The 21428-nt window shown below is 41.2% G+C and overlaps 1 protein-coding gene across 1 annotated transcript in view; it reads left to right on the forward strand.

The window, feature by feature from the left end:
• Itga1 (integrin subunit alpha 1) overlaps window positions 1-21428 on the forward strand; it is a 146274-nt gene that overhangs the window by 96088 nt on the left and 28758 nt on the right. Inside the window, exons 10-19 of the mRNA XM_057789503.1 lie at window positions 896-969; window positions 1813-1957; window positions 8395-8537; window positions 10565-10708; window positions 11842-12099; window positions 14382-14512; window positions 15774-15940; window positions 17013-17149; window positions 18105-18215; window positions 20325-20534. Of these exons, the coding sequence (XP_057645486.1) occupies window positions 896-969; window positions 1813-1957; window positions 8395-8537; window positions 10565-10708; window positions 11842-12099; window positions 14382-14512; window positions 15774-15940; window positions 17013-17149; window positions 18105-18215; window positions 20325-20534 (1520 nt within the window). The remainder of the gene's footprint in view (window positions 1-895; window positions 970-1812; window positions 1958-8394; window positions 8538-10564; window positions 10709-11841; window positions 12100-14381; window positions 14513-15773; window positions 15941-17012; window positions 17150-18104; window positions 18216-20324; window positions 20535-21428) is intronic.

A 21428-nucleotide genomic window follows, 5' to 3' on the forward strand; every position in this document is an offset into this window, starting at 1 on the left:
ATTTAATGATTCTCTTGAATCCATTTACAGTCTGGCTGACTTAACCAAAATTTTATGTTATTTTTAGCTTATTTTTAAGACCAAGTAAACCAGTAACTCCCTGGAAGTGGGTAGATCAACATCCCCACAGGCCCCCCAGGAAACTGTGGCTTCTGGCCTGTAAATAATTTGAGAAGAGCACAATTCCATACAATGCTCTAATCTGTCTGGACTTTAGCAATAAGCTTTAAACCTGGTGTTTTTAAGATAGAAAGTTTCTTTAAAAATAGAGATTTGGGTGGGATACAGATGGGAGCTATGTGAAGGGGTCACCTCCTGACGTGAATGGTCCCCACAGCCTTCAGCTCTCTCCGTGGCTCCTAGAGAGGATGCATGGCCTCAAGGGAGGTGGGACTAATGAGTTGGAAATCTCTTTATATACTTGGGTGAAGTATTTTTCAGCCCCATAGAGTATCAAATTAGCTCTGATAGGGTTCCTAGATCCAGTAGACAAGACAGGTGACTCCTACTGCAGTAATTCAACTTTCCAATGCACCAAGGAGTCACAGGCAACTACAGTGTAGAAAAGATAGTCGGGCTGACTTGGTTAAAATTATATGTTATTTTAAACTTATTTTTAAGACCATATAAACTCACTGAAAGCAAGCAGATCAACATCCCCTCAGCAAGGGTGGGAAACCAATGTGTAAGCATGGGAGAGGAGGTTCTAACCTCTGTCTTCTACTGAACCCTGCCCAGGAGTTTTGGTTGCGAAGTACATGGCTGATAGTGCCCTAAACCTTCCATAGTTCGGCTTGGCAGGTTCCTAGACTCCAGCAGTTCTGTGTCCAACAGACCAATTGCTGCCTAAATGATATTGCTAGTCACTTACTGTGTTATCTTTCCCACATTATAGCTACAGCTGACCAGTCAGCAGCTTCGTTTGAGATGGAAATGTCTCAGACTGGCTTCAGCGCTCATTATTCACAGGTATGTGAATCATGTCCAGGGAAGGAACACCTTTCCTGAACACTTGGCTCCCTCCAGGCAATGCACAGCCATCAACGGAATAAGATTGCTCTGAAATTTACAGTGAGGCCAGCCCTGCAGACTGTGGGGAAAATGGCATCTCTGAGCTTCTTATTAGGAAAATACTTCCCACAGCTCCTATATTTTATCAATTAATACTTATGAACTATTAATTGTTATGAACCATACAGTCTGAGCTGTGTTGAATGTAACTGTGCATCTAAGGAAATGAAATACATAAGACATTGGTGTAAAATAGGGAATCTTTTTCTCAGTGTTAAGGTATTCATTGGTCATTGGTCATGCTAACATTCCTTAGATGACTAAGATGTGATTTTATGTGTGTGCACATGTGTGTGTCCAGAATAACATAGAAAGAAAGGCAAGAAAAGAAGAGATCATGGTCATTATAAAGGGCTATCAACATTTCATGTGGAAGTTACGTAGTGTGCCTCAGCTTCCTTTTTGGTTAATGTTGGGATTTTTGCTTGTTTGTTTGTTTGATTGCTTGTTTGCTTGCTTTTTTTTTTTCAAGACAAGGTTTCTCTATGTAGCCCTGGCTGTCCTGGGACTCCCTCTATAGACCTGCCTGATTCAGTCTCCAGGGTGCTGGGATGAAAAGTGTGGACCACCACCATGGGGCTTAAAATAGGGATTGTAATGTTGGGTTCTTATAAAGAAAGTTATTTTGAGGACTATATGAATGAATTTAAATAAAGCACTTCGAACCATTCCTATCACACTGTTAATGCAACATAAGGGTTTGCTAATGCCATTTTATTGCTTTCTGAACTCACATGTTAGGACTGGGTCATGCTTGGAGCAGTGGGAGCCTATGACTGGAATGGAACAGTAGTCATGCAGAAGGCCAACCAGATTGTCATCCCTCAGAACACCACCTTTCAAACTGAGCCCACCAAAATGAATGAACCTCTTGCTTCTTATTTAGGTAAGGCTTGAATACAACTGCTAGAAGCTTCTTCAAAACACTGTTCTCTCTAGCATTGTTTTCTCCTGTGTCTGTAGTTATAAACCATGTAATAAGATTGCTTTAAAGATGTTTTGAAAGACCTAGGGAAGCTTTCAGACTTCTGAGGAGCCTTGACTTCTCAAGGTGACAGAAGCTGGGGGGTCATCAGCTAAGTGCCTGCTGAGGTGTGGCCAGTGTAAGGAGCAGTGTTAGCCAATGTAGGCTGTCTAAGAGTGCCTTCTGCATCCAATATTTCCTTTAAAACCAAAAGACCTTGGACCTACTGACAGAAAACGAGGCTAGAAAAACCTTAACATGGCCTACATAATATTTATCCTCAATTTCTTTCTACAAGTTCTCATTGTGAAAGAGAATTTTCAATGGCTTTACCATAGAGCTTCTTCTTTGAGTCTATTCTATTCCGTTTCTATAGCTTCTTCTATTCACATTCAGTAAAACGTAGTGCTTAAGCTCAGAAGTTTGTTGGAGTATGAACACTTGCCACAATAAGATGGGGTGTGTGTATGACGTCAGTATCTGTACCAGACTCAGAACCAGCTGGGGGAGGGAAAATAAGGGCCCTCTCATTATTGTGAGGGCACAGGAAACAGGTAGGAAGCCTAATCTAAAATTGGAAGGACCCTTCTGATAGTGTTCCCCTGTCCTCCCTTAACACACTGGTCTTCTTTTGCCCTGCTATTGTTCTCAGTGTTAGGGGACAGTGATAAAGGAAACACCTTGGTCTTGCACTATCCCCTTTTTACCATCACAGTGTTCTTTCAAGGAGCTTTCTACCCTCGAAGCAAGTCCTTTCCTTCCTAAATCCTAGTTTGCTTCTCTTTTACGAGGAAAGCGCCAAGTCTTTCTGGGTGCCTCCACATCTCTTCTTACTCAGAGCACGTGTGACAGCTGCAGATTTAGGGTCTCTGTTGACACATCACAGTAAGCAGCAGAGGTATCACAAAGCCTAAGATGCAACAAGCAGCGTAAACGAAGCTCCCATCTTCTCCCTCACAGAAGTCATCACATTCTCCTCCTTCTCCCAGAAAACAAACAGAATCAAACAACTCAAAGCCCAAATGACAAAAATGATTTAGAGTAAAGATGGTTTAGAGAAGACAGACGTGGAAATGCTTCACCTTCCTCCAAATCCCCAAGTAACTGGAAGCTGGAGCAGGAAGTGTACTGTGTGTGGGAAACAGGTGAGAATGTATGGTCTACACTGCCAAGGTTCAGCTCACGCTTCATGCTGAGCTTTAGTAGTGAGAGACATGCTCAATATGCTTTCTAAATTGATCATCAGAGGACAAAGTGATTGCGCCCCAGTTATCTGGAGCAGCTCAGATGTGCCAGTCAGGTCCCCTGAAGCTCACACTAGTATTCATTTCCCTGTAGCAAAATACCTGACTCTGGGCTGAATGGGAAAGCACCCACAAATACAGAGTGTCTATGTTGTACCAGAAATATTAGGCAAGTTAAAAATGGCAAAATGGATAAGGCAGAGCGAGACAAGCATTGTTGTGGATGAGAAACAGTAAAGAAATAAGCAATCCCTCTTGGTGTGCTATGGGCTAAGATGGAGAACTGAGAGACAGTGGTGGGGGCCTAGCTCACACAGTCTCCAAAGTTCTTCATAACCGAAGATTCTGGGGCATTGTTATATGTGAAAGACCTTGGAATCAAAAGCCAATTTAACCTGAAGCTTCTTTCTGTTCTAGATAGAACAGTTACAGAACATTTATCATCACATATGTTGGATGGATTTGTAAATGTAAATTATTATAATTCCTATGATCATGTGTTTGCAGAAACACAGGAAGGATCATTCTACATTGCCAGAAATTCACTTTATGACCCTACCCAAAACAAAAGCAAAAAACTAACAAAATCAAATCCAATGTCCTGGCCTTAATGCCTGGACCTATTAATGTGTGACTTTATGAGGCAAAAAGAACTTCCACCTGTAACTATATGAAGGATCCTGAGATACATCATTCTTAGATCTATTGTGTCTTAGGGTTTCTATTGCTGTGGCAAAACACCATGAGCAAAAGAGAGTTGGGGAGGAAAGAATTTATTCATCTTACACAGCCACATTGTTGTTCACCACCAAAGAAGTCAGGACAGGAACTTAAAGAGCGCAGGATCCTGGTGACAGGAGCTGACACAGAGGCCATGGAGGGGAGCTGTTTATTGACTCACTTCGTCTGACTTGCTCAGCCTGCTTTCTTATAGAACCCAGTACCAACAGCCCAAGGGTGACACCACCCACCATGTGCTGGGCCCTCCCCCATGGATCACTAATTGAGATCCATGGGGGAGGATCCTTACAGCTGGATCTCATGGAGACATTTCCTCAATTGAGGCTACTTCCTCTTTGATGAGTCTAGCTTATGTCAAGTTGACACACACACAACCAGCCAGTACACACTGCCATAGTCTAATATAATCAAATGATGAAATAGAAAAATCTTTCCTAGATGTGTTTAGAGGGAGAATTGTAGGAGATGATCGGAGAGATACAGTGTTGTTGGCAATAAAGGAGGAAGTGGGAACATATGTGATCTCTAGGTCACAAAGGACAAAGAAGTGTGTTTTCTCCACAGTCTTCAGAAAGGAGCATAGCTTCACCTGCCTTTCACTATAGTCCAGATAGAGAGAACTACGTAGGACTTCTAGCTTACAGAATTGCAAAATAAGGCATTGGAATGGACGTTGTAAGCTATTAAGTTTATACTAATTTGTTACAGCATCAGTAGAAAACTAACACAGGTTTGTGGAATATTATAGTTTCTAGCAGTGATCCTAATCCTACTAAGTATTTGGACAGTTAAAGGCTGAATGCAGAGCACAAATGTGCTCGACATGGTCATCTCTAATCTTCCCATACTCACTTATTCTAATTATTAATTGAATAGTGCAGTATTTTGGAATTCTGGGTTAGGATTCTGTGATCTAATTCTTTCAATCAAAGTACTAAATCTGTTATTACCCTACACTTTGAGTTAGTGGTTGATTAATGTATGCTTAAATGATTTAAAATTTAAAGATTGCATTGCACATAAGAAAACATTACAATAGCTTACTTCTTTATCAACCCCTCTGATCATTCACAACTCAATGAAACTGGAAAAATTACTAGTTGACAACGTACATATATGTAAATAGATGTAAATAGATGCACATATTTATGGGTCCTCTGTGCTTAGGAAAGGAAGGAATTTGTGTATGCCATCTATAGTATACTAATGTCTTTTCTGTTCATTTCATCACTTTAGTCAAAAGTTAAAATATAAGACATTCACCAACCGGTGTCTAATAGGCGTAAGATATCTTTCATGCACGTCCCCTAACCCACCCTCAATTGATTTTTTTTTCAAATCTGAAGTAGTGTTTCAAATATTTCATTGTGGATATTGTAAAATTACTAAGAGACTCAGTTCACTGCTCGGAAATCTGGTTGAAAGACAGCTAGAGAGGCCATATGAAATCTTCGGAAGGGAGCAAGCTGAGAGGCCCACCCACTTTGGAAATAGATGTGTTTATCAATGCAAAGGAGGCAGTGTGAAAAGAGGCATCAGTGTGGCTCCCAGGACAGAGTCACCCACCCATCTTCTTATCACCCCTAACCTGTCTCAATATGTTCTTAGTCTGTTGAGTTGGGTTTGGGTGAGAATGTGGGAAAATCTGTCCTCTCTGTCACCCTCATCCACACTTTCCCCAATACATCCATACTGTGTTCTCATCACACCTGACAAACTTGCAAGGAGCAAGACATAAAGGTACAATATGAAGATAAGTCATGCATTTCCTATCCCATCACCACAGCTCTTGCTTCTTTCAAGGAGATACAAAGCGAGACAAAACTCATCCTTCATAAAGAAAGTTGAAGGTACGAAAACAGATGGAAAAAATTCACAAAGGGTAATATACCTGACAGATTTTGTTCCTTTAGCATTTATACAAACATATCACTTGTACAAAAGTAGAATTATTTAACTTATAGTAAAATAGGTACTACTTAAATTAAAAATATGATTTCTCTCACAGCTGGAAGTGGCTCTCTGTGGCACACGTCGGAACTATCCTTGTCTTCTCCAGTAACAAACCTCTTCCGGCTATTTGAACATTGCTTCCTTCTGCAGAGATCAACCCTATGTGTAACACGAGTTACCCACTGATTTAGCTCCATTCTATACAGATACAAAATACAAAATTCTTTTCCTTCAGAAATAATAATAATCTGCCGGGCGATGGTGGCGCACGCCTTTAATCCCAGCACTCGGGAGGCAGAGAGGCAGGCGGATCTCTGTGAGTTCGAGACCAGCCTGGTCTACAGAGCTAGTTCCAGGACAGGCTCCAAAGCCACAGAGAAACCCTGTCTCGAAAAACCAAAACAAAAAAAAAAAAAAGAAAAAGAAAAAGAAAAAGAAATTATAATAATAATAATCTGACTTAAAGCCACAATGCAAACTCTTTTCCAAACTGGCTAAAAGTGATCTCTTCATTATGCATTTGAACCAGAACTCCTCTCTAAAATCATGCATATCAAGATACTCAAGACATAGTATATCATATTCATTTCAATAATAACATCTGAGAAACTCCCCAGGCCATTAAGGCTACGAATATCTGAAAAGCCACCACATACCTGAACAGTGACTTTACTGTTGTACTGTAAACATCCTTCCATCTCCGCAGTGACGGACTTATAAGTGGGCCCAAGGCCTCAAAGGGGTGATTGCCCAACAAGGGTGCAGAAATTTTGCTGCACCTGTATAAAAATATATAAGGTAATGCTAAACTTAAGAGTTGTCCATGCAATCCCTGGTTACTGAGCTAAATCAACAGAGGCACCTGTGATGCGGGCATGAGAGCACAGAGCCCGTGATCAGACTGACCCACGCGTGAGCTCGTGCTGCCGTAATAGGACAATGCTGACTGAACTGGAACGAGGTGTGCTTAAACCTTAAGTGGAGGTGGCCTGGGAAAGAAAGGAAAATAGGAAGAAAGTTGCATGGCTCAGGAAAAAAGACAACATAAAACAATACATGCAGATGAAAGTAGAAGCAGATACCAAAAAAAATCACATTTTACAGAGCATGGAGAGAAATGAGTAGATGTGTGGGGGGAAAACCCTCAGTTTTAATAAAAAAAAGTTAAAAATTACAGCATTGAACTGTTGTTAGATAACTTACAGTCATGCAAATATCCACATCTATAAAATCATAGTACTCACATATAATACCTGGGAAGCTCTAATGAAACGAAACTGCTCACATACAGCTGTTCATAGAATAACCCTAGTCTGGATGTCATGGAAGCAACTCACCTCACATTGTAAGAATGAGGGAAATTGATCCAGCAATCTATTATTTTAAACTTATTGTAAAAAAAATATTCAAAAGAAGGAAAAAAGTTATAGTGCAAAATTTTTTAGAACAGACAAAAAAACAAAATAACAACAATTAAAAAATACCCAAATATCCCATCAGCAAATGGCCAGGAAGTAAAGGCAATACCTGTATAATACAATACAAACAACCTTCATCCATTTCAATTTGCTGTGTAGAAATTTGGTTAGCAATGCAGGAGCAGATCATGCTTTCTGTCATCCTGAGTATATTAAACTATGAGTGTTGATAGTGCAGCTTCTAAAGCAATGCTTCTCAACCTTCCTGATGATACAGCTCTTTAATACGGTTCCTCATGTGGTGACCCCCACCCAGAAAACTATTTCATTGCCACTGCACAATTGTAATTTTGATACTGTTAGGAATCATATCTATGTTTTCTAGGGATCTTAGGCAGTTCCTGTAAAAGAGTAATTCCACCCCAAAGAGATTACACCCCATAGTTTGAGAACCACTGATCTAAATAAAATATAATTGATTTGCTCCAACATGGTGGCCGGAGGGTTTTAAGGTGGGCGTGAGTGTGCACGACTGTGCACACTTGCATGGAGAAACCTTCTCCCCTTTCCGTCATCTCTTTTGTTTTTTTTTTGTTGTTGTTGTTTTTTCTTTTGGTTTTTCGAGACAGGGTTTCTCTGTGGTTTTGGAGCCTGTCCTGGAACTAGCTCTGTAGACCAGGCTGGTCTCGAACTCACAGAGATCCGCCTGCCTCTGCCTCCCGAGTGCTGGGATTAAAGGCGTGCGCCACCACCGCCCGGCCCGTCATCTCTTTTGTAGTATCACTTGCATCTGTAAACAATGAAAGATTCAGTTTGGGGAAAAACCAGCATTTCAGAGCCGTCAGCTGTGAGAGAAACGGGGAGCACAGTAAAGGCTTCTCACCAGCACAAAATGCAAGAAAATACACAAATGATTAGACTAACTAACCATCTAAAGTAAGTCATGCTGTATTACCTAGGACTCTGAGGGTCCAGGTACATTCTGGGATCTTTCTTTGGTCAGGTTACACAGTGAACTCTGCCACACTCCCTGGAGATGTGCTCTACATTGCTGGACAGCCTCGGTACAATCACACGGGCCAGGTCGTCATCTACAAGATGGAGGATGGGAACGTCAAAATTCTCCAGACACTCAAGGGAGAGCAGGTAAACTGAAAATAGATTGTTCTGTGTCGTTTGTATGTCCTCTGTGACTTTTGACCTAGAATTTTAAAATCCCAATTATTCAAAACCCATTGTGTAGAAGGCTTTCTATTTGATTCTTTGGAGGGGTGCGAAGTAGTCAAAACTTAGATGTCATAAGCACAACAGCTGGAATGAGGAAGAGGTAGCTATGTACAAATATTAGGTGTTGCCTGCAGTTTTATTCAAACTATACAAGAAACACTAAGATCTAAAACATTAAGAATTATAAGAGGGTGGTTGCATGGAGCATTCACAAGAAGAAAAGTGGCCTTAAGTTATGATTGGTACTGGAAACCCATAAGGAATAAACTTTGTGCTGGCTCTAAAAGGAAAGATGGGAAATAGATGAGAAGATCGAGGGGAAAGACTTAAAACTGTGTCAACATTTAAGTGTCCAATTCAATGCATCAGGTCATGCTGTAGGGAATAGGAAATTGTACGCAACATGTAAAATTGGAAAATATCCTTAAATATTAAAAGTTGTTTAAGAAACTGCACACACAGTAGGCAAGTGTTAATAATTTTAGTGCATTAGACTGAAAAATATGTGTGACTGTGCTACTCAGTGTTTAGTTTTGAACAGTAATTTGAGTAACTTTTGTCTTTTTTCTTCTCATGGTTTTGTGGGTTTTCCAAGCATTCCACAGTGAGAGTTCATTAACTTCATTCTGCCATATGCAAGAATGTTCTCCTCAGTCCTTGGTAGGCAGATCTGAAATCGACCTTCCTCCTTATGCCATCATAACCTGCAGCCAGGTATCAGGAGTCACACTGAGGAGGTCTAGAAGTGACCCTAGTGTTAAAGCCCTGAGCCCCAGAGGAACAGTGTCCTTTATGGTAGCATAGCCATAGCTCAAAGGGGCTCTGCAAAGGCCACCACAGTCTCAGAAGCCACATAATATACAAAGAGCTTTCTTCCAATTCCACCCAGCCTCAAAGCAGCATCCTATTCAAGGTTATTTTCACCCACATCAGCGCGGCTCAGCAGTGCAGGAAGGCTGTCCTCAGCAGACTCCTGAGGCATCCCAGAGAACAGCAGAGGTAGTCCCTCACATTCAGGTAAAAGGATTCTATTAATTTAGCCATATCTGCATTCAGAAACTCATCAACAATAAAACAGCTGTTACTGTAGCACAAGGTGACATTTGAACCACCTGAAATGGTTTATCAACATTATGAAATGGAAAGGGAAGAGGGACAGTGGTGTAAGTCGGCGATAAGTGAAGCCGAAGAATTAGAAAATGCTATTTGTTGTTGTTGTTGACAACTGAAGTCTATTACCATTCTGAAGCTGTCTGCAAGTATAAGGGAATATAAAAATATGATAAAAACATTCTTATGGTAAGTAAAGGGGGATGTTGTGGATGCTATTTAAATAATAATAATAATTTCTGTTCTAAGCCTGAGATTCTTTTAAAAAGCTTGTTCCATGATTACAAGGTAAACCATTCTTGAGTTGGGGTAATTAGAGAACATTAATTATTATACATGTTTCCTGTGACAACGCAAAGTCTAATGACCAAAGCTGCTGGGAATAAGACTGAGGAAGTTGGGAAACCGCGGACCTCGGAAGTTCATGAACTCACTCTGAGCTGCCGAGGACCAGTGACTCTAGAAATGAATACCCAACAGACTTGGGGATTTGGGGGGGGGTTAAAATGCATAATTAGTTCAAAATTATAAACTTTTCAAATGTCTGTGCAGTTGTACCTTAAAGGATCACTGAAAGAGCTTTAGAAAATGCATTCTCTCATTCATATCCAGCCTGGCAAAGGAGACGGTCAGTGCACAGCGAACACACTGGGGAAGCATCTCCATCGAGCCTTAGAGAACCCAAAGACGAATACAGGCCTGACCTTTAGTGCAGGACAAAATTTAGGAGATGAAAGGACAGAAAGAAACGTGCAAGGAAGAAAACCAGGTGCTGTTTATAGTGAGCATGGTAGCTTCTGAGATTTCATCCCCACTTCTTATGTCTTGTGTCCTAGATCGGCTCCTACTTTGGTAGCGTCTTGACAACGATTGACATTGACAAAGATTCTTATACTGACCTGCTTCTCGTCGGGGCTCCCATGTACATGGGGACAGAGAAAGAGGAACAGGGCAAAGTGTATGTTTACGCTGTGAACCAGGTAACAGCATTCGAGATTGGTGAATCCAGAAAGACCCTTCCCTTCAGTTCCCACTAATGGAGCTGAACTAACTTTCACTAGCTTGGGGGGAGAAAAAGATCTAAGTTTGCAAGGCCCAGTCAACTTCACAGTTTCAAAAGGAACATTTAGAATCCTAGCAAACTACTTTCAGACCTTAATGATGTTTTGCTTGAAAATATAAAATACGCTTTTTGTTTGCTTTTGTTGTTACTACTCAGTTTTGTTTTGTCCTTTTGTAAAAACTGGAATATACAGGAAAAATATGGCAAATGCAAATGTCACTCACCTGGTACATAATCCTGCTCATAACCTATTCAAGAGCCTGCATAGGTTGGAGGCTTACACATTTACCACGGTGATAGACAACGGTACCAAGCCTTTCCTGGGAGACAGTGTGGGTTTTGGAACGCTTTGCCAGGCGAAGGGAGATTCTGATTTCAATCCTAATTTTAGATGTCATTTGTTTGGAGAAGTAATTTTTGCCTTCATGGCTTGTTTTGTTTTGTTTTTTAATTCTTATTTTATCTCATACTAATTATTTTAAATCACAAATTGCATACCTTTCTTCCTATCTCTTTTTTGGCTTTCTCCCACATGTTTGTTAAAAGAACTTATGTGCGCTCTCTCTCTCTCTCCCTCCCTCCCTCCCTCCCTCTCTCCCTCCCTCCCTCTTTTTCCAATAAAAGTGTGTTCTTTGTTAGCATTGTATATGTTTCCCTCTACTCCAAGCAACTTTTGAAGGTTTGCATTTTCAGCAGAGTAAATTTCATCCTTGTCTTTGGTGGAGAATGAACAGTCTTAGCCAAGAAGCACACTGCTGGGAAAGCAGGGCTGGGGCCCCAATGGAGAATTTCATTTTTACTTCTTTAATAGGTCGAAAACATGCTACTAATTATACCCTTGGCTTTATTAAGAAGAGCCCGTTGGAATTCTGAGCATGCCTGCTCTCCGGGGCTCCTTTGGCATTCCTACCTTTTCCTATATTTTACAGGTTTGCCGTTGGTATTCCAATGGTTACATTGTCAGGTTGGTTCAGTGTGCTCTTAAAAACAAGCCTACTCCTCTGTAGCAGTGTTGGGAATGCTTAAGTATTTTGTTTGTCTTCCCTCCAGACAAGGTTTGAATATCAAATGAGCCTGGAACCAATTAAGCAGACGTGCTGTTCATCTCTGAAGGATAATTCATGCACAAAAGAAAACAAGAATGAGCCCTGCGGGGCCCGGTTTGGAACAGCAATTGCTGCTGTAAAAGACCTCAACGTGGATGGGTTTAATGACGTGGTGATCGGGGCTCCTCTGGAGGACGACCACGCGGGAGCTGTGTACATCTATCACGGCAGTGACAAGACCATAAGGAAGGACTACGCACAAGTAAGACACGAGGTCGCTCTAGGCTCTCGCACTTCCAGGCCCAGGGGTCTCATCCGTCTTTTCCACAGCTCATACCTTACTTTGTTTCTTTATTCTGACTCTTTGGGGAAGTTAGGTACGATTTTCTCCTGTGTTCTTTCTTGAAAGAATTAGTTAGCATTTTATGCTCTTGTCTGGTTTCTTTTCTGTGACTATTTGTTTGCCTTCTTGAACCTGATCATTTGAAATGGTAAAATAAAAGAACACAAGAACGCCTGGTGATAACTTGATTTGACACCTATAGTGCGTTTAACTCCAAAGAATAAGGGAGCAATAATAGTGTCTTTTAGAGCCGGGCGGTGGTGGCGCACACCTTTAATCCCAGCACTTGGGAGGCAGAGGTAGGTGGATCTCTGGAGTTCAAGGTCTGCCTGGTCTACAAGAGCTCCAAAGCTACAGAGAAACCCTGTCTCGAAAAACAAAAAAAAAAAGAAAAAATTGTCATTTAGTCAATAAAGGAGATGAGATTATGTTGTTTTCCTTATTCAGTACCCCTATTGTTATTTAACAAAATTATATTAAATTTATAATTATAAATTAATATTATATATTTTCATCAAATTAATATGGGTTTCTAAGGTTTACAGCTTTTTTTTCGAGTAATCCTTCTTGGAAAACATGTAAATGATTAATCTGGACCTTCAGGGGATTTCTGTTGTTCTTGTTTTAAATTTATTGATAGTTAAGCAGTTTGACATTTATTGACCTAAACTATAAATTTTCTTACTGCATAAGAAAAAATATTCATTCGCATAAATGTTTAACACATCATAAGCAAAAGAGAGTTTAGAGAAGTTGTAATGTAATGGAAAGTTTATGATCATATTTAGTTAAGCAATGAGTGATTATGAATAAATATATTATAATTCAACAAAATGGCACTCTTTAGAATCTAAGCCATGTAGAGAATCTAGACATTAGCTATTTATTTTTACATTTCAATGGTCTCTTTTATTTTTGTAGTCAACAGAATACTCAAAACCTACTTATGTAATACTTTGTTAACTTTTTATAAGTTATAATGACATTAAATTAATAGTGAACAAAATAAAAGGCTTATATAAGTAACAACACTCCTGTCCATTTGACAAATGATTTGTTTTGGTTAAAAATCTGTGTGGGATTATATACTTAACTCGTGGCAGGCATTGGGACATTAACCATTGTGGCATTGGGGAACCGGGAAATACACACAAAGAGGTTTCTTGTATTTTGTTGCTTTGTTCTTTCAATATGAATCCTGCAGGTTCAGTAGATGGCATTTGGAGCAAAGAAAGATGTTTAATTGTTTAATGAAATAAATTATCTTAAGTAATGCATTTAAAAGGAGTGGTAAACCAAAATGCAGCTTTAAAGAAACTAACCAAACAGTATTAGAGTTCAGTTGTTTTCAGTGGAAAGTGCTTTCCCAGGGCACAGGCGAGGGTGGATTCACCCACTTCCGAAAATGCAGCATAACCCAGAATCAAGCAGCATTAGCTCCTTCGGGACTGATGGGGCACTTAGTTCCTGATTTGGTTGCTGAAGAACTCTGGGAATATTTGTCAAGGAGACATATCGTATTTTCACATCACTTCTTCCTACTTGACTTCTTCCCTTTTGTTACTTAAAAAGAATCAAGAAGGAAAAGAATACTTAAAGTTTAGGAAGAGTCTGTTAGTCCTGTCTCCCTACCAACAGGTTCTATCAAAATAGTATCTGCTTGGACAAACACTAAGCTACAGAGCACAGAAAGATCACTTTCCATGGAAGGTGAGGCGCATAGGTGCGTATGTGAGCCTTCAAGAACCGCGTAGTCACGGTGCCTTCCTTACATTGGGGTGGATGTGAGTAGAGATGCTTGTTTCAGGACAGCTTTTGAATTGTCCCATGCAATCATCTGTTTGTCCTCTTGCATATACAATGTGTTTTTAAAGGTTCCAGGACCTTAGACTATATCTGTTTATTAGAATTGACAAAGAAGTGTAAATGGAGCCTGTTGCTCAGATTCCTCTTGAGCAGTAGACAGAAGGACATTATACATCAGCATGCCTCTCTCTGAGTCTCTGACTCTGACATGACAGTCTGGGCTATAGGAAGAACAATTTCCTTTGGGACTATCTCTGTGTTTTCTCTTGCTTCCTCTCAGTCCCCAAAGGATCTTTACTTCCAACTTTATGCACGAATCCAAATTCTCAGATTTACTCAAAACTATTTTGAACGGGTCTCTTCCACCATCAACCTGTCTGTTGGGATTTTCGCAGCGTATTCCATCAGGTGGGGATGGCAAGACACTGAAATTTTTTGGTCAGTCTATCCATGGAGAGATGGATTTAAATGGTGACGGTCTGACTGATGTGACCATCGGAGGCCTCGGTGGAGCTGCCCTCTTCTGGTATGTATGTTATAACATCTGGTTATGCGATTGGCAGTATTTTCCATGATTCTAGACCACATATTATGAACAGAACTCTTGTCATATCAAACGTTTATTTATTGTACTGTCAAGATGCAGTTATTCAATGAGTTGATGCATCAGGGAATCCCAAGAACACAGAAGCTGAATAGGAGTGGGTAGAATGAACTCTTAATTTAGTTCTCAACTATGTGCTTGGACCCTGAGGATTCTTGCTTCCCCACCTCTCCTGCACCAGGGTTCCATCTATTGTCGTGCCTTTCCTATGTGGGCAGTATGAGCGAGAGTCTCTGGAAAGGAACTGTGTCTGCAGATCCTAACTATCTAGGTCCAGTGGCCAAGTAGCCTAGCTGCATCAGGACTGTTTTCAGAAAGAAAGATGGAGGCCAATGGAAGAGGAAACCTCACATCAGCCTCCATTCTCCACATGTACTTCAGGCACACAAGGAGGAAAAAACAACAGAAAAGAAACTAAAACTCTAATGGAAGAGAATAAGTGCAAAATGGTATATGCCTTCACTGGTAGAGTAAATTGCCATTAAAATGTAAAGGCGGGCACTCTGGATGTTTCCCAGTCCAGACAAAGAATGGGAAAATTACAGATTTTAACACACCGCTTGGAACAGTGCATAATTTAAAACACTCTTCTTTCCTTCCTGGAGTTTTCTGTCTAATATTTTTTGGCCCAGGCGATCTGCCCATGAGTAACCGAAACCCATGGGAAGCCAAGCCATGGGAAAGGAGCAGGGACTACAGTGTTTCTGATAATTAAAGCCAACTTAGCAGTTACATGAAACAGCAGACTCTCGCAGGGTCTCGAACATAGCACTTCCTCCAGGAAACAAAAGCAAGGCTCCATCTTCAAGAACAGAGAGGTGTTCTAGTTTTGATGAAAGCCAGCACGGTCCAGCTAGTTTCCTAGGTGCCTTTAAATCGTTCCCAAATCGGAAGCAAACTCAGAGATCCCCAAATACTATTTTGATTCTGAGCTTGCACCTGGCCAGTTGGTTCCATTTTAAGTCTTCTGCCTGTCTTTGAACCAAATGTCCGAGATGCTTCTAAACAACGGGGGTCTCCTAGGACATGAGATGCGATGGTTTATGTATCAAGCAGTCATTAGCGAACAATAGCCTGAAAGCACACAACAGTACACAGAGGAGACTGGCCTCTGATGCACTCTCCCTGCCCAGTCCAGCTAAATGCTACCGTGTGAGTAATCCCATTGTTTATGCGTTTGCAGGGCCAGGGATGTGGCTGTAGTTAAAGTGACCATGAGTTTTGAACCCAACAAAGTGAATATTCAAAAGAAAAACTGCCGCATGGAAGGAAAAGAAACAGTATGCATAAACGCTACAATATGTTTTTATGCGAAATTAAAGTCTAAAGAAGACTCAGATTACGAAGCTGGTAAGCATCATGATTGCAGTAAGTACTCTGGGGCAGAAGAGAATGTGTTGGCTCCAACATGAGAACCTCTCCCCAGCATCATTAACTTTTTTAGCTCCAAGCATTTGCCCTGTGAGCCTGCTGACCCCTGAAACCACTCCTCTAGGAGGAACCATTCTGGAAACTAGTAAATTCTGCAGCAGAAATTGCATGTTAGAACACACTGACTACAAAATTCCATGTTTTTCCTGTGCTTCCCATACATTTATATTTTATACACTCTTCACAGGGAGCATTTAAAAAGGTCTGTAAATGAGATTGTTTGAAACAGAATCCTCTCCCTTCTCCTGCCCCCTGCTGGGGAAGGCTAGTATTGCAGATGGCCTGACTGCTTCACACCTAGTCCAAGGTTCTCAATGAGAATGTCCAGATGAGGCCCTTGTTTACGGGCATACTTATTCTGTGTGTGGCCCTTGGGTGTGTAGTGCCAATCTGTGTGTCCCCTCAGCCTTATGCTCTGAACTGTCTAAGACAGTCTTCAATGATGTTGAAATATGTTGGGGTCAAAGCTACGAGGGCTTATTTTGTAGAATTTTATGTTTTGGATATAATCTAAGTTGGCGTGTTTCTACAAAAAGGTAAAAATGCCCTTTGTTTATTTTTGTCTCTATTGAAACTAATATAAAAACAGACAGTATCCCAGGCTGTTTGCCAACATTTCTAAACTAGAAAAAAAATTATCTTGAACACAAATTCAGTAAATTCAGACTTGGTAAATTTAGTAAATTCAAATCAGAATTCACATGTATGTTCATAATTTATGTATGTGAGTGTGTGTATATAAGTACATTACACACAATTATGACTTACATGTTAAATGCATAGTCATGTCAGAGAGCCACTGCATAGGCTTTCAAGGTTATGTCCACGACCGCCTCTATGTCTGCACTGTAGCAATAGAGGTATTCCCAGTGTAGGACCCTTTATCGATTCATCTGCTCCAGAGCTTTCACTGCAATGTTAATTGGAGTAGGATCACAGGAAAGTCGTTCCCATATAAACATGTCTGTCCAATGTCCCTTCCTGTTCATAGATTTGCAGTACCGCGTCACCCTCGACTCACTGAGACAGATATCCCGGAGTTTTTTCTCTGGAACTCAGGAAAGAAAGATTCAAAGAAACATCACGGTTCGGGAATCAGAATGCACTAGGCACTCCTTCTACATGTTGGCAAGTAAATCATGTATTACAGCTGCCTTATTCCAGGTCGAGAGGTTGGGGGACACGGCTGTGTAGTTGTCACCCTCGGTAGTTATTCGGAACTGAGAACTGATGGGTCAGAACTTGTAGAAAATTTGTTGAGCATCAGACAGATCTGGCTCCAGCTGCGAACACTGACTGCAGCCATGTGCACAAGGGCAGCGTATGAGCTGTGTCCAGGGACCGATGCTAAGAGGAATGAACTAGCTTCAAACATTACCAAAACCCTCTGGATTGCCCTAGGCATTTTAGCATTTGCTGTGGAACTGAATGGGATGCGGTGTATATCCCAACTGCCCCAGGGTCTGAATGACTATGGGCAAGTCATTTAGTCTCAGAGGCGCTGTGTAAAATAAGACTCCTCATAGCTACCCACCTTAGAGGGCACTGAGACAGCTCACAACAATGTATATAAAGACCGTGGTTTATGACATCAAAAATAATGGTTCTTACTGAAATGGAATCATGTTCACATCGTTTCCATATCTATGCATTGCAAAGTTCCATAGGTTTAGATGTATATGAATGAAATACAGGTGCATTGGAAGAGTCTGTCCTTCTTAAAGGGAGAGAGACGCTTTCCCAGAAGTGAGTAATGGCATGGGTCTCAAGAACAACAATATTTTTATTGTGTAGCTCAGGGTGGTATATTCAGGCAGGGGGTTACTGAGGGGAACTCCAGCAAGGCCCTTGTGGAGCTCTAGGGGAGTTACCTGTCTTCTGGAGCAGTCACTTCCCAGCTATAACCCTTGTCAAAACAGAAAAGCTATACCACTTCAGCAAAGCAAAGACCTCCTGAGGTATGATGTCAGAGTCGGTGAGCAAGAAGGTTCCAATAAACTAGAGGGGCAGAAGGATGCTCCAACAGAGTCATAACATCCAGCAAAGCTGACCCCACTGACAAATGGTCTGTTTCACCTTGTAGGATAAGCATGACTTCCAGGACTCTGTGAGAGTGACTTTGGATTTTAATCTTACCGATCCAGAAAACGGGCCCGTGCTGGATGATGCTCTGCCAAACTCAGTCCACGAACACGTAAGATGAATTTACAATGTCTGTTTTTGGACGTATTAGAAAAGCTAAAAAACGCATAGACACATAATTCAAATCAACTGTGTGTTAGAGAGAGGGAGAGGAGAAGAGAGAGACAGAGAGAGAATTGGACAATCCTAGACTTCTCCCAGTCCCTCTAACTTCCTTGCTGGGGTTGAAGGGAACTGTAAATAAACAATTGGAAAGGTGTTTGCCCTAATAAGCACGAAGTTATGAGACACAGTTTAGAAATAACGATGAGCTCATACTGGACCTCATACTTGGACCACAGCTAACCCTTAGTCAACAGTGTAGGTTCATCCCTGGCCTTCCTGGCCGAGGCCTGTGGTGTCAAAGCTTGTGTCTTAATCACTGTTGTAATGCCATGCGGTGACATCATGACCAGGACAACTCTTAGATAAGAAAGCATTTAATTGGGGGCTTGCTTACAGTGTCAGAGGGCTCGTTAGTCCACGACCATCGTGGGGAGAAACAGAGAGGCGTGGCCCTGGAGCAGTAGCTGAGTACTTCCCATCCTTATCTGCTGGAAGCAGGCAGAAAGGGAGGGGGGAGAGAGAGAGAGAGAGAGAGAGAGAGAGAGAGAGAGAGAGAGAGAGAGAGATTGACTTGGGCTCTTAAACCTCAAAGCCCACTTTCAATGACAAACCTTCTCCACCAAGGCCACACCTCCTAATCTATCACAGACAGTACCACCAACTGGGGACCAAGCATTCCAATATGGAAACCCATGGATGCCATTCTCACCAAAACTTCCACAGCTTTTGACATAAAAAAAGCACAGCATATTTGCTTCCTATGGGTACAATGTTGCCCCCAAAACCGAAGAGACGGGAAGAGACTGTACTGTGCTGCCTCTGTTCCTCTCCCAAAGTTCACTGGCAAACACACATCTGAGAGCGACTGAGGGGACAGAGAGGGAAAGCATGTCACGTGGATACCCATATGGAGAAAAGCTGTAGAGACGGAAAGTTCATTTTCCCCATTCATCCTCCTTCCAAATTCCCCCACATAGTTGCGGCTTTTAAGTCGCGCCCTGAAATACAGGGTGATTTTCCACCCTGTTTGTAGTGTGGCTGGATGATAGTATGTGTGAGGATACTGAGCCACCAAAGGGGTGGAAGATGCTTGCTATTGTAGCTGAAACCAAAGCGCAGAGGTGAAGGTGATGCTAGAGGAGACGGCTGGGCTCACGGGCCAGAGTGAGATCTTCTGGGGTTTGGTGCCACCACCGGATTATAGACGTTTTAAAGGACAGTGTGGTGATGTTGACTGTTTTTTTTTTTTTTTTTTGGTTTTTTGAGACAGGGTTTCTCTGTGGTTTTGGAGCCTGTCCTGGAACTAGCTCTTGTAGACCAGGCTGGTCTCGAACTCACAGAGATCCGCCTGTCTCTGCCTCCCGAGTGCTGGGATTAAAGGCGTGCGCCACCACCGCCCGGCGATGTTGACTGTTTTAATTGAGCTCAGTGGATACCAGATGCATGGTGTTTAAAAACTACAGCTGCCGCAACGTGTTAAATTGTTGAAGGGTATGGAATGCCGGAAGAAGGGGCTGCTTTAACACAAGGAGGAGATGGAGAGGGGGCAGGGGACTTGGAAGATACAGAGAAGCGGCTAGGAAGGACATGTGTGATGATAGACTGGATCAGGGGAAGGTGAAATTTAAAGAGAAGAATCAAGTGAAGAAGCTTCCAGATATGTGGCTGAACCATTTTCCTGCCATGGCTTCTTCAGGATTTCCTTCATTTTAGTAGGAAGTCATTTAACTGAAGTTGTGTAGAGTTAGATCTTGGAGTTCTTGACTTGCAGTTTGGAAACTGTCCTTCATGAAGAAACAGATGCTAGTGTAAAGTACTTGTAAAATCTACCTCCTTTAAAGGTCTTGAAAATTAAGACTACAAGTCAACATTTATTCGTTCTCCTGTAAAGCCAGCAGTAAATGTAAAACCCCTTAAGACCTCAGCCGTGCAGTCAACTTTCTTGTTGCATTCTCTCTTCCCTGGGTGATACCCCATTTCTGTTACACAAATTAATAGGTTGTTTTCAGTGATGTTTAACTACACTATGAAATATCTGTGCCTGTGCCCGTTTCAGATTCCCTTTGCCAAAGACTGTGGAAACAAGGAAAAATGCATCTCAGACCTCAGCCTGGATGTGTCCACCACAGAAGCCAGCCTGCTCATTGTCAGGTCCCAGAACGACAAGTTCAATCTCAGTCTCACAGTGAGGAACAAAAGAGACAGCGCCTACAACACCAGGGCAATAGTGCAGCACTCCCCGAATCTGATTTTTTCAGGAATTGAGGTAGACTTGCTGCTTTTCATTCATTCTAATCATGGTAATTTAATTGAACCTCTTTTCATGCCCCTGAACTAATTAGTTTCATAACATTGATTTGGGAAGAGCAGAAAGGATTTTTTGTTAAGTATTAGAATACACTAATGGTCGTAATTGCAAGATTTTAAGGTATTTAAAACTATCTGTTATTTTATGCATGTGGGTATGTTGCCTACGTGTATATCTGTGCACCATATGTGTGCCTTGTGTCTAGCACCACAGAGGACAAAAGAGGACATTGGATCTATGAACTCACAGACCATTGTGAACTGCTGTATGGGTGCTTGGACTCAAACTCAAGTCTTCTGAAAGCATAGCCTAGATGAGCCAGCGCTCTTAACCATGGGACCATCTCTCTGGTCTTCACCCCCGACCAAGCTTTTGTTTTTATCTCTTTGGAGAGGCTTTTCTTTTCTTGTATTTAATATTTTAAGTACTTAAGAAAGATCACTGATAATTCAAAATTTCTGTATTTTGCAGAGTCATCAAGTCAATGAAATTGAAATTCAGTCAAATAAAACATAATAATCAAAGCTAAAACCATTTAACAAAGATGCAGAGAGGAATTCATCTGTTGAAAGAAATTTCCATTGAGAAAATCAAGAAATTGTTTCTTCCTATGAAAAAACTCAAGCCAAAATTTTCTTACTTTAGTTAAAGATATCTGTTAAATTACATGTCTTATTTTTATTTATAATAAAATGATACATCTTGGCAATATCATCTGGGTATCTAACATTTCGTTAATCTGACAATAATCCCTTACATAAGATGCTGGATCATTTGTCAGTTTTTCCAAATTTAAATTTAGCTTTTATTCTGATTCCCAAATGTATCCTCAAGTTAAAATTTTGTGTATGA

The sequence above is a fragment of the Chionomys nivalis genome, chromosome 15, assembly GCF_950005125.1.
Source record: "Chionomys nivalis chromosome 15, mChiNiv1.1, whole genome shotgun sequence".
NCBI lineage: Eukaryota > Metazoa > Chordata > Mammalia > Rodentia > Cricetidae > Chionomys > Chionomys nivalis.